This window comes from Gloeophyllum trabeum, assembly GCF_000344685.1.
Source record: "Gloeophyllum trabeum ATCC 11539 unplaced genomic scaffold GLOTRscaffold_00006, whole genome shotgun sequence".
Taxonomy (NCBI): Eukaryota; Fungi; Basidiomycota; class Agaricomycetes; order Gloeophyllales; family Gloeophyllaceae; genus Gloeophyllum; species Gloeophyllum trabeum.
Window position 1 is genome coordinate 1,467,678 of NW_006920415.1, and position 11,644 is coordinate 1,479,321.

General features: G+C 54.1%; 6 protein-coding genes across 6 annotated transcripts; 3 read left to right on the forward strand and 3 right to left on the reverse strand.

Annotated features, from left to right (window-relative positions):
• Positions 1 to 171: 171 nt before the first annotated feature.
• GLOTRDRAFT_41227 (uncharacterized protein) lies at positions 172 to 360 on the reverse strand (the record flags this gene model as incomplete). Its single annotated transcript, XM_007867349.1, has 1 exon — positions 172 to 360. A coding segment is annotated over one exon (189 nt), but the record flags the coding sequence as incomplete, so codon positions are not given.
• Positions 361 to 1,074: 714 nt separating this feature from the next.
• Positions 1,075 to 2,503, forward strand: GLOTRDRAFT_93449 (uncharacterized protein; the record flags this gene model as incomplete). The annotated part of the gene is made up of 2 exons (XM_007867756.1): positions 1,075 to 1,138; positions 1,206 to 2,503. 2 exons carry the CDS (start codon positions 1,075 to 1,077, stop codon positions 2,501 to 2,503), a joined length of 1,362 nt encoding a protein of 453 aa, XP_007865947.1.
• Positions 2,504 to 2,646: 143 nt separating this feature from the next.
• On the reverse strand, positions 2,647 to 3,612 carry GLOTRDRAFT_129136 (uncharacterized protein; the record flags this gene model as incomplete). Its single annotated transcript, XM_007867757.1, has 1 exon — positions 2,647 to 3,612. The coding sequence occupies one exon, from the start codon at positions 3,610 to 3,612 to the stop codon at positions 2,647 to 2,649; it is 966 nt and encodes a 321-aa protein (XP_007865948.1).
• A 1,200-nt stretch (positions 3,613 to 4,812) lies between these two features.
• GLOTRDRAFT_121300 (zf-DHHC-domain-containing protein) lies at positions 4,813 to 7,033 on the forward strand. Its single transcript, XM_007867758.1, has 10 exons — positions 4,813 to 5,116; positions 5,166 to 5,224; positions 5,278 to 5,310; positions 5,361 to 5,888; positions 5,944 to 5,974; positions 6,030 to 6,064; positions 6,126 to 6,265; positions 6,323 to 6,478; positions 6,527 to 6,660; positions 6,721 to 7,033. The coding sequence occupies exons 1-10, from the start codon at positions 4,876 to 4,878 to the stop codon at positions 6,828 to 6,830; spliced, it is 1,467 nt and encodes a 488-aa protein (XP_007865949.1). The 5' UTR covers positions 4,813 to 4,875; the 3' UTR covers positions 6,831 to 7,033.
• Positions 7,034 to 8,120: 1,087 nt separating this feature from the next.
• On the reverse strand, positions 8,121 to 9,416 carry GLOTRDRAFT_129138 (uncharacterized protein; the record flags this gene model as incomplete). Its single annotated transcript, XM_007867759.1, has 1 exon — positions 8,121 to 9,416. The coding sequence occupies one exon, from the start codon at positions 9,414 to 9,416 to the stop codon at positions 8,121 to 8,123; it is 1,296 nt and encodes a 431-aa protein (XP_007865950.1).
• Positions 9,417 to 10,402: 986 nt separating this feature from the next.
• Positions 10,403 to 11,466, forward strand: GLOTRDRAFT_129139 (uncharacterized protein; the record flags this gene model as incomplete). The annotated part of the gene is made up of 4 exons (XM_007867760.1): positions 10,403 to 10,478; positions 10,534 to 10,898; positions 10,961 to 11,167; positions 11,224 to 11,466. The coding sequence occupies 4 exons, from the start codon at positions 10,403 to 10,405 to the stop codon at positions 11,464 to 11,466; spliced, it is 891 nt and encodes a 296-aa protein (XP_007865951.1).
• Between the last annotated feature and the right edge of the window lie 178 nt (positions 11,467 to 11,644).

Genomic DNA, 11,644 nt, shown 5'->3' on the forward strand with positions numbered 1-11,644 from the left:
CTTAGGACAAATGTCCACAAGACTTGAGCAAGTACCCACCCTCATATTCCGCAGTGTAGCCGTCTTCTTATTAAGGGCAATGGCAGAGATCCTGTTCTGCTGGAGCTCCCGTGTGTTCTGCTCTCCCAAAATATTAAGAGGTGTCACTACTATCTGGATGCCGTCTGGACGGAAGAGTAGCGGCATCCAGAATGTAAGGGTCTTCCCCGACCCGGTGCCAGCAATGCACACAACATCTTTGTCGCGCCGCAGGATAGCCTGTACAGCCTGTAGCTGCCATAAGCATGGACGCTGACCGAACTTCTCGCGGACACGAGTTCGGATGTCGGTGAGAGATGGAACTGACGGTTCCTCGGGCATTAGTCCATACACGGCCGTTGGCGAGGATAGACGCGTCGGTGTTGTTGGCGCGACGCGTCGAGCATCGGATTAGCTAAGATCACTGGCGCTTTCCTGAACGGGGTGTCACTGGTAACGGTGGCGTTTATTTACAAATGTTTTCCGCCAGCGGTCGTGGAGAGGCAAGCCAGAATAAAGTTTACATAATCACATGACTATACAAAATAATTATCGCGTGGTTTCCACATGGTCCGCACTTAACCGATTGCCGTAGCAGATGCGCAGCCTCGAAACGACCGCTGGGTAGGAGCGTGTTCCCCTGCACGAGCCTATACATCAGCGCATCAGTTGGCTGATGCTGTGCTGGTTGCCGCGGAAATTCAAGTGTTATACCCCTATGCTGGGCTGGCTACTCGAATGGCGAGAGTAACTTAGAGCGGCACGTGCAATGTAATAGCGTGCATCCACCAGTAGAACATCGTACGGGTTTCGGAGGTTGCGCATCTTGCAATTGGCCCGTAAAGTTGGTAACATTCGTGATCTCGGATCCGAGCCCTGTCAGTTGCCACCATCTGCCAGCGGCTGTGGTGCACAATCACTCAATCATTTCTTACCTTCTGCTTATACCAATAGATTAGCCTTGACCAGTGCAGACTCAATTGCTATCACCTTGACTTGGTAACCTCAATCTTTCGGAGGGATTAGTGGTAACTTCGAGAACTGTTGCCACTCTCAATGGAATCAAGTGTAACAACGCGTACCATTCTTCTGAACTACTGCCAACTACCACCTCGCCTGCGTACGCCAGCGGTTCAACGAAAAAGGTCAACCTTGTTGCCTCGCTACCTCTCTCTTCTTTAGTTTAGGTATGATTGACTTCCGTGGCCTTACACTGCGACACAAGGTAGACGAAGACGTCCTGGACCCCAAAGCTCCATGGGAGCCCTTGAAATCTATCCATTCCGCATCCCATCCCTACATTATCACCATCGACACTTTTGGCGCTGCATCTCACGTCTGGTCGATAGACTCAGGCAGTCCGACGTACGTGACAAAGCTCGAGCAAACCCTCCCGGGAGAGATCTTGCCTCATAGGTCGGCGGTCACGTATGCCCCCACCCACTCCATACTGGCAATCGGGTATGACTTTCCCCCGTCTCTCAGAGATGACAGGAAAGACAAGCCAGCCGTTATGCGGGCGTATTCAATAGGTTCAGGACAGCTATTGAAGGAGGATGAGCTCCCCGGGCGGCTTGCCTTGGGCACATCCTCGATACGCTGCTCCTCGGACTATATGGCTGTAGCCATGGGTGAGCCGGCGCCCCAGATCATCGTCTTCAGAGTCGAATCCTCAGGTTTCCACGAAGTCCTACGCGTGCCTTCCCTGACCCAGAAGGATATTTTCATCCCAGTGCAGCTCTTCGATCGGGGGGAGGACTTCACACTATTGACCTCGTCGACCTCCGTACCTTCGAGTAGCCTCACCCTCGCATTGTACTCCCGCTCGGGTGAGAGCGCCCGGACGGACCTCACCGTCCCCGAGGATCGTGCCGACTGGCTCGAGCCCGGCGCAACGACGATGCTTCCGGACGGCACTACCGTGCTCCACGTCAAGGGCACGCAGTCGTCCTGCGACCACCATCCTGATTCCACGCGCAGCACTGTTTACGCCCTCGCTCCTGGTCTCACGATATCCTGGATACGGCGTTTCGACTCCGTGGTCAAGAAAGTCACTTGCCACCCTGCGCTGCAGGCGATCGTAATCCTCAGCTCGCGGGGAAAGTTTAGCGATTCCGTACACACACTCATCATTTCTTTTCTGAGCCCTGTCAGCGGAGAGGTGATAAGGGAGGCATCATTCCGCTACCAGCCCGAGACCTACCTCACAGCGCAGTGCACTCTCACCGACGAGCTGGTCATTGTCACCAAGGCCGGAGGCCTTAGTGTTCTCCCCCTGCAAACTATCTCGGACGAAGGCTTCAAAGATAAAAGTGCAGAAGAGATGCTAATCACGCGGGCATCGCCTGTGCAGCCAGAGCCGTACAACACGAAGGCTCGCAAGGCCGGTGATAGGTGGGGATGGGTTGATCACTGTATTGTATACTCCAAGGGAGTGGTATTATTCCCGTTGAGGGGACCAGACATGTATGTGACGCGATGGTAATGTATGATAGTTCTTGGAAGTGTGTTCTAGGTAAATACAAGATAACTAGTACATATGGCATCGTGAGCGTTGTTCCCAGACCATATACGGATTCCGGCTGAAAGAAGGTATGACGTCGAGAGCGTGGACGCTGATTTCCGTGGTCACCATGTATAATCCCATAGTCTCCCCGCGAGCGTGATGTGAAGATCAGGGCACAACCTTTGGGCCTCAGCGATATCCGCATCGCTCAGGCTGCCCTCCTCCATTAGTAGCGATTCCAAGGGGCACCGCGACCTGCGTATCATATTACTCAGCGACATATCGTCGACTTCAGGAAGGCGATTCTCCCTCGACATGCCTATCTGCAGTGTCCGAAGACACGGCGCAGTAAGGTTATCCAGAAACGCCCAGACGATCCTACAACCCACTGTGAGCGTTTGCACCCTGGGCAACGTCAGGGCTCCACATGCCGAAAACGGGTGTAAGTACAGCTCGCAGGACACGAGATGCGCGCCGAACTCTCCTAGCACCGTGAAATGGTCATAGTAGAAGTCGCCGGAGAATACCAGATGAGTCGTGGGGCCGGCCAGGATGCCCTTCAGAGGGAAGAAGAGCGAGGGTGTTTCAAGGATGTTCACGGGAAATTCAGCCAACAGGGGCGCTGCGGATGCACGGGATAAATCTAGATATGCATCTTCCAGGCAAAGATCGTACGTCTGTACGACCAGCCTCCGAAGACTGCTAGCTTGGGCACCCAAGTTTTCCAGAGGCAGCAGGGCTTCCATTACGCCCGAGACACGGAGATCCGAAAGCCGAGTGAGGATTTCAGGACGCATAAGCTCTTCCAGGCAGGCACGCGAACTGCACAGATCGAGGTTCTTCCAAGCGATGAAGTTGACGTATAGGCGGTACCTCTGTGATCGCGCCAGCCACATTCGCATCAAACCAGCGTAGTCCAAGTCGTCTCTTGTGGCATAAACCGAGAGCGAGGCCCAGAGCACAGGGACAGTCAGAGCAACCTCCCTCCAGCGGCGACAGACTTGGGAGATATTCAGAGGCGCAGCGCGTCTGGCTGGCTTGACGAATCGTGCATAGGGCAGTGCGTAAGTGAAGATCAGTACCAGCATCTCTGGTGGTAGTCTGAGAGAAGAATCTGTCGTTCGAATGGACCTGGGTGGCAGTATGTCCCTAGGCCTCGAATAATCGGTCGGGATTTGGCGGAGTTTCCCATTTTCGTCCAGGCAGAGGTTATCTCCGGGGGAGATATCTAGCGGTGACTCACCCCGAACGTATTTATTATCGAGACTAAAATCCAAATCCCAGCAGTAAGACATTGGATACTGGAGGGGAGGAGCCTGTTAACGACGATGCAGAACAGCAGACATAGCTCAGCACTCACCAGCAGGGCAAGTCAGAAATCAACGTGTAGCACGACCAGCTACAGTGCTTCTTTTATACACGTTCGCAAATGTGCCACAGTATATGTGCCACACACCGTTGATCCATAAATGAAGCATGTAGGCCCAAGCACCACATCCCGTGGCCCTAGCAACGGGAGCGTTTGACTCAACATGCCTCAGCTGTCTCATGAACAATGCTGCTCTTGTCGGGTGGCTCGGTGAGCATTGGTGTAACAGCCTTGAAAGAAAGAATATGGGTGCATGGGCCATCAAACAGGTATCACCGGTTAAAAAAAAGACCACCACGCCGCTCGCTATGCAGTGAGCGTGCCACCGGAGAACTATTCAGACATACGCATAATTCGGAATACCACCACCGACCTCCGTCAAAGGGACCTCCGGATTGCAAGTCAAGAATTGTCGCAGCTGAGGTCTGCATACTAAAACTGCTGGTCATTATTGGGCTAAGGTGTTGGATGTGAAAATGGAGTTAAGGCGCGACAGCTTTGTCACAGCAGCTCAGAGTTCATGTTGAGCTGCTATGGCAAAGCTCAATTCGCAACCTTCGAGAGCAGTTCACTGTCATCAGGACTTTGGCGTTCCTTTACATCTTCTGCCTTCTGGGATGTGTCAGTATATAAAGAACGCACACTGATGCATTGCGCTCAATTCTTCTTAATCCCCGGGCCTCCTCTCGCCACATCATCCTCTGGGACCAGCGTAAATCCTGTCGCCACACCTGCTAGCACCTCTTTTTGAGCGCTTCAGAGAAGACCGTATGCGACGAAAGTACAAATTTCTGGAGTGAAATACGGCTCAGCGTCGAGACAAGTCCACACTCGGAGTGGTTCACGCCACGCTGCCGGCGGCTCGCGATCACTTCGAATTCCGTCATAGGTAGTAGGCTCTCCGCAGGCGGCTCGTACTTCGACTGGTACTGCGACTGCGAACTAACGCGACTCTGGCACGGCTGAGTGTTCTTTAAAGTCCATGGTTGGCGATGCTGCCCCACAATTCGACCAGCACACATGCTGCGGCGTCGTTCAGGAAGCCACTTATCGTGCCAGGGAGAAACGGGAACAGAAGACTAAGCAGCCGTGGATTGTCCGCAAGCTCGCCGTCGGTATCGCGGTTGGAATCCTGGCGTACGCGACGTACGTGTACATTGGACGCTTCTGCGTCCCGATGATCACAAGAGCCCGAGGGGCATTGGGCAGCCGTTCGATGGGAAGTGAGTTACTCAACTTCGTAGGTAGGGGTAATACACTCACCCCCCGCAGTCGGATTCCTGGTCGTATTCTGCATCTTTGCCATGATGACTTACTGGTCCTACTTGAAGGTGCGCCCTCTATATTATACATATACAACTTTGGTCGAGGTTTCATTCCATAGGTCATCCTCACGCCGCCCGGCTTTGCTAAAGATGTACGTCTAACGACATATGCACCGCTACGCACATCTAACAGTCTTATTAGCACGTCTCCCCTTCACCCGAGCCGCAACCCTCAACCACCGCACGATTTGACGATTCGTGGGAAGAGGGAATGGGTGGATTTCAATACGAAGGCGCCTCATACTCTGCGGACGAACCACCACAAAACACGCCGCAACCCCCCGCTGCAGCGAGTCATGATGTTGAGAAACGAAATGGCGGTGTCATGAGGGCTAATGGCTCTACACATCCGGTGGAGAATGCACAAATAGAGGACAACCCCAACACCGGTGACCTCGACGCTATCCCACCCGTAGCGGCTGCCAAAGCCGCTATTGATCCCACCCTCGACGCCGCTGCACCTGCACACCCGCGTTCTGTTCCCGAGGTTGATGGCCCCTCACGGCCGAGCAACCCGCCCAGAGTTAAGTCTGAGTCTAGTCGGGCTGGTACGTCTGCGCCGAAGAGGAGGCCTCCTACCACGCCGGTCCTCCTCCCTGAGTATCGGTATTGCTACAAGGAGAAGTTCGTCAAGCCGTTACGGGCACATCATTGTCGCTCATGTGGGACAGTGAGTAGCTGTTACTATCTCCCGACCCAACGATGCTAGATGACATGCATGATAGTGTATACTACGCTTTGACCATCATTGTCCTTGTAGGTTTAATCGTTCCCCGAGCATCTTTGCGAAATCGCTGATTGCCCGCTCAAGGGATCGGTCAGTGTGTAGGAGCTCTGAACCACAGGGTGAGTGTTCTACCCTAGCACTCCTTCTGCCGAACACTGACTGTTTGTTCTTTCGTCTTAGTTCTTCTATATATTCTGCGAATGGGCGGCCGTTCTCTGTATATGGATCTTCGCCACTCTTCTAGCGCAGAATGTGAAGGCCGGGAACAGCTTGAACCCGTATGATTCGCCGGACGGGCAGCAAATCGCCGTCATCGCATTGTGAGTGTCTCTACCAGTTTCTCTTTTGCAAGTTTGGGGTCCTAACGTCTCTCTCAGGGCTGGCCTTTTTATGATGTTCACGCTCGCCATGATCGGGTCCCACACGCGCATGATTATGTTCAACCAGACGACCGTGGAGCACCTTGGCGTGCAGCGGATGAAGGAGCGCGAACGAGCCATACTGGGAAATGCGTTTGCCTGGTATCAGATCTCGTACGTGGCGTGTTTCTGTTCATTGCATCCGCTTGAGTCATATGTCAGGGAGAAACGGCGCGTACGCAAGGAGTGGGACGAAGAATGGGGAGAGCTCGGCAGGGAAGGCAATCTGTGGTGGCTAGGCAGCTACCGCGCCAATTGGGAAAGCGTGATGGGGAGCAGCGTATATGAATGGTTCTGTAAGTCCTCGAGTCCGATCTGAAGTAGACTGCGCGCTGAGTGATGGATTTGACACCCAGTACCTATTGGAAAGGCTCCGACAAACGGCGTTGAGTTCCGCACGAATCCTAGGTTTGACGAGCAAGGCAGATGGAGGCCAAGAAGGGAGTGGCCGGAAGGTTTGAGGTAGCGGGTACTGCGGGTGGGACATCCTGACGTAACTAGCTATTATTCTTAAAGACTGAAAAGATCTTACAGGACACTGCACGATTGTATCACGATATAACGTATGTATTGGACTGGGACATTGGTATGATACCTTTGTAATATCCTTGGTGTAGACGAGGTTGAGGGACCTGCTGATATAACTTTGCAATTCGGAGATGCGTTTGCGGAGGTGAGCGGTGGTGTCCGTGTGTATGCCTCTGGGTTGTTCTCCGGTGGTACGCTCACTGCATAGCGTTGACGTGGTCGTTCTTGCTGATATCTTAGCGATGCCCCGTGCGCCGATGGTATGCATATTCTCTCTTTCAGGACTGTTACTCTAGCGCTCACAGAGTCACCCGAGCACAGCGTCGTTCATGAGAGATGTGAGGCATGTTGTAGGCATAGGTCTCTAGACACTTCAGGAGTGCGCGTCTCCGTTGCTGCAGCCCACGAGATGTGGTGCTTGGGCCTACAGCCTTTACATCACCCTCATAGCTTGGAAGAACCTCGGTGTACGTGGCGCGGCCTCGAAGGGCTTATACGTGATGATAGCCTAACTCGACTGTCGGGTTTTCCTGGGGGCACTGGAAGCACTGCTGTCTCTACGAACCCTGGGTGCTCAAGCTCGTTTGTCGTACAAACTTACAATCTCAACTGTCAAGATGCACAGTTGGATCTGTCTCGTGGGTCCGCGGCGCCCGGCCTGACAGACCTTGCCATGAACCTTTTCACGTCTCCTGGCCGGCTCCGCCACCATTTCACGAAGCTTGGAGAATTCGGCGCGAGCCTCGTGTCCTGCGAGTTGTACCTGTACCCGTTCGCGGCACGTGGAGAAGAGCGTTGGAACGCTGCCCAGAGTGTAACAACTCATAGTGGGCTGCAGCATCATTTGAGCATCGCTGGATAACCTTACTGCCGCTGTCGTCGGATGATGGAGATAGGGAGCATTACCGTCCTCGAGTTCATGATATGTCGCTGAGTAGTATAACGCAGGGCGCGACGTCAGCTGGAGTCGGTGCGAATGCAAAAGGTTGTCTCAGCATCGCGGATGGTGCTGAACCCCAGAGGTTGTGCCCTGACCTTCGCATCACAACACTTACGGGTAAGTTAGAGGGATATATCTGGTGATCAGGAGAATCTGCGTCCATGCTCTCGACATCATACTCTCTTTCACTGAGGATCCTTGTTTGTTCTGGGAATATTGATCTTCTCATTCGACAGGTACTAATCTTGTAATTAGCTGGAATCCACGCTCTTTCGACAACCACGTGCATCACCATTGCACCACAAATATCCCCGGTCCTCTTAGGGGGATTAATACCACTCCTTTGGAGTATACAATACAGTGATCAACCCATCCCCACCTATCACCGGCCTTGCGAGCCTTCGTGTTGTACGGCTCTGGCTGCACAGGCGATGCCCGCGTGATTAGCATCTCTTCTGCACTTTTATCTTTGAAGCCTTCGTCCGAGATAGTTTGCAGGGGGAGAACACTAAGGCCTCCGGCCTTGGTGACAATGACCAGCTCGTCGGTGAGAGTGCACTGCGCTGTGAGGTAGGTCTCGGGCTGGTAGCGGAATGATGCCTCCCTTATCACCTCTCCGCTGACAGGGTTCAGAAAGGAAATGATGAATGTGTCTACGGAATCGCTGAACTTTCCCCGCGAGCTGAGGACTACGATCGCCTGCAGCGCAGGGTGGTAAGTGACTTTCTTGACCACGGAGTCGAAACGCCGTATCCAGGATATCGCGAGACCAGGAGCGAGGGCGTAAACAGTGCTGCGCGTGGAATCAGGATGGTGGTCGCAGGACGACTGCGTGCCCTTGACGTGGAGCACGGTGGTGCCGTCCGGAAGCATCGTCGTTGCGCCGGGCTCGAGCCAGTCGGCACGATCCTCGGGGACGGTGAGGTCCGTCCGGGCGCTGTCACCCGAGCGGGAGTACAATGCGAGGGTGAGGCTACTCGAAGGTACGGAGGTCGACGAGGTCAATAGTGTGAAGTCCTCCCCCCGATCGAAGAGCTGCACTGGGATGAAAATATCCTTCTGGGTCAGGGAAGGCACGCGTAGGACTTCTTGGAAACCTGAGGATCCGACCCTGAAGACGATGATCTGGGGCGCCGGCTCTCCCATGGCTACAGCCATATAGTCCGAGGAGCAGCGTATCGAGGATGTGCCCAAGGCAAGCCGCCCGGAGAGCTCAGTCACTTCCAATAGCTGTCCTGAATCTGTTGAATACGCCCGCAAAACAGCGGGGCTGTCTTTCCGGTCATCCCTGAGAGACGGGGGACAGTCGTACCCGACTGCCAGTATGGAGTGGGCGGGTGCATACGTGACCGTGGACCTATGGGGCAAGATCTCTCCCGGGAGGGCTGGTTCGAGCTTTGTCACGTACGTCGGACTGCCTGAGTCTATCGACCAGACGTTAGATGCAGCGCCAAAAGAGTCGAAGGTGATAATGTAGGGACGGGATGCGGAATGGATAGATTTCAAGGGCTCCCATGGAGCTTTGGGGTCCAGGACATCTTCGTCTACCTTGTGTCGCAGTGTAAGGCCACGGAAGTTGGCCATACCCTACAGGTGGCAAAGCAACAAGGCCAATCCTTTCGCTTACAACCTTGCCGTACGTGTGCGGGGCAGGAGTTTAAGTTGCTACGCTTCACATCTCAAAGGGGGGCTGATAAAGAAATGCACGCATGCTCGAGATGCTTCTGCTCCGGTTTGTGTCAGTTCTGGACGTTACCACTCCCTCTGAAAGATCGATGTTACCCAGTCAAACTGATATCGATTCAACATCTGCGCTGATCAGGGCTAAACCATTAGTATAAGTAGAAGGCAAGAAGTGATTGAGTGATGTGCGTCGCATCCAAGAACGCCGGTGGCAGATGGTGGCGCACTGGGCGCAATACCTATTGGGATATTGAGCCACCGCAAAAGTATAGACGAACGGAGACAAAGATCAAATTTTGTTCATAGTGTTACCTTCCACCGCAGATAAACGAACTGCACTGGATAAATGCGGGTCAGGATCAGATGTTACACGTTCAAGGGCAACAGGATTCCAACTCTGTTCGATGACTGTGAGGGGCACAATCATGAGTCATGACGCGACAAGAGCCTCGTTGAACGGTCTTCACTAAATGAGAGGAGCCGCCACTGCATCGGGGGAAATAGACAGCAAATGCTCAGCAATAATAAGCACCAGCACCAGCGAAGTGACGAGTTGATGTAGGCTTGTGCAGGGGATCCCTTGTAGCCACTTCGAAAGTTTCGCGCGGATCGACTTGGGGGGGCCCTAGCTCGGCGTAATGATCTCGCCCGAAAGTTCCGGCCACTGCCTCCATACCTGCAGTGATTGTGTTCCTCGCAACCGGCGATGGGAGATGCGGTATGATCGCTTCTGTCCTTAGTATAAAGGGCAGCAGGAATGAGGGAGAGCCCCTATCGCCGGTCGGTCCTGGTCATTATTGTATTCACGTCCTTTCTCTTCCTGACCTTCTTTCCTTTCTCTTTAATTCGGATTTTCTTGTACTTCTTTTATAACGAACCCCGCCATCATGCGTCCCTTCGCCTTGTTCACCACTTTAGTTATTGCTGCATGTGTCTTCGTGCAGGGCGCGCCGGTATCAGAAGGTAAGCCAACCATTCGTGCGAGGATAGAGCATGAGCTGACTACTCTTATATATAGTGGGACTTCAGACAACGGATGGTGCGTTCGAACTGGAGGCGGCCAGCCACCAGTTCGATGCTCGTACGACCAAGGCCAAGGTAGCGAAGAAACCCGCGAGCGCAGCCGCAGCCGCATCTGCCCCCAAGGGTGCCGGCGCAAAGCCAGTGGGCAAGACCACCGCGGATAGCTCGACCAAATCCGCCAAGAAAACATCCAGCACGCCCGCAAAAAAGTGCGCGGCGCTCCAGGGATGCGCTGGATGCACCGCCAACTCGGCGTGCGGGTTCAGCAAGACGACGTTCAAGTGCGAATCGAAGAAGCACACGGGGCAGATAACTGCTGAGAATAAGCAGGGGTGTGCGCTGATGAATCAAATGCAGGGGGTGAGTCACTCCAGTCATCTTGAGGGAAGTTGAGAGGTGATGGGGTTTGTTTTGCGTCATAGCTTTTCCAGGCGGTGAATGGCAAGAGCGCTGCAGGGGTGATCCCGGCGGCCGTGGCATCCGAGTTTAACCACATTTCCGGCCATGTCTTGAAGGGCGAGGCGAGCAACCCGGACGCGGGCCGCCACACCAAGTCTGCGTGGCTCGCGACGCACAAGAACCAGACGCCAACCACGCAGAACGCGAAGACGCACATCCTGCAGTTCCCTGTAAGTCGTCTTCCCCGCGATTCCTTGCACGGCGCTGATCTGTCCAATGCACACAGCCTCTGAAGACGGTCTGGGACGACGGCTTCTACGACGACACCGACATAAAGAACATGTGCGCGATAAGCATCGCCCTGCGCAAGAAGGCGGGGAGTGCGCGCGCGTCATTCGTCGTGCAGACGCCGTTCGGCACGCCGATCTGCGTGGAGACGTTCACGCAGGGGACCGGGAGCTGCTTCCCGGTCGGGACGGATAAGCCGAAGCAGGGGCTTGGGCAGCAGTGTGGGCAGGGACAGGATTGAGTTCGTGTTGCATCGTGTATACATTGCTTTATGCATCATGGGTCGAAACGAAGTTGTACAATATCATGCATGACAGTCAGCATGTCTGAGTTCGGGACACGGTACTAGCTACTTACGGTCACAGATGATAGACAAGGGTGCGCCCCCAAGGGCTTGACGAACTTCTTGTAACGATACC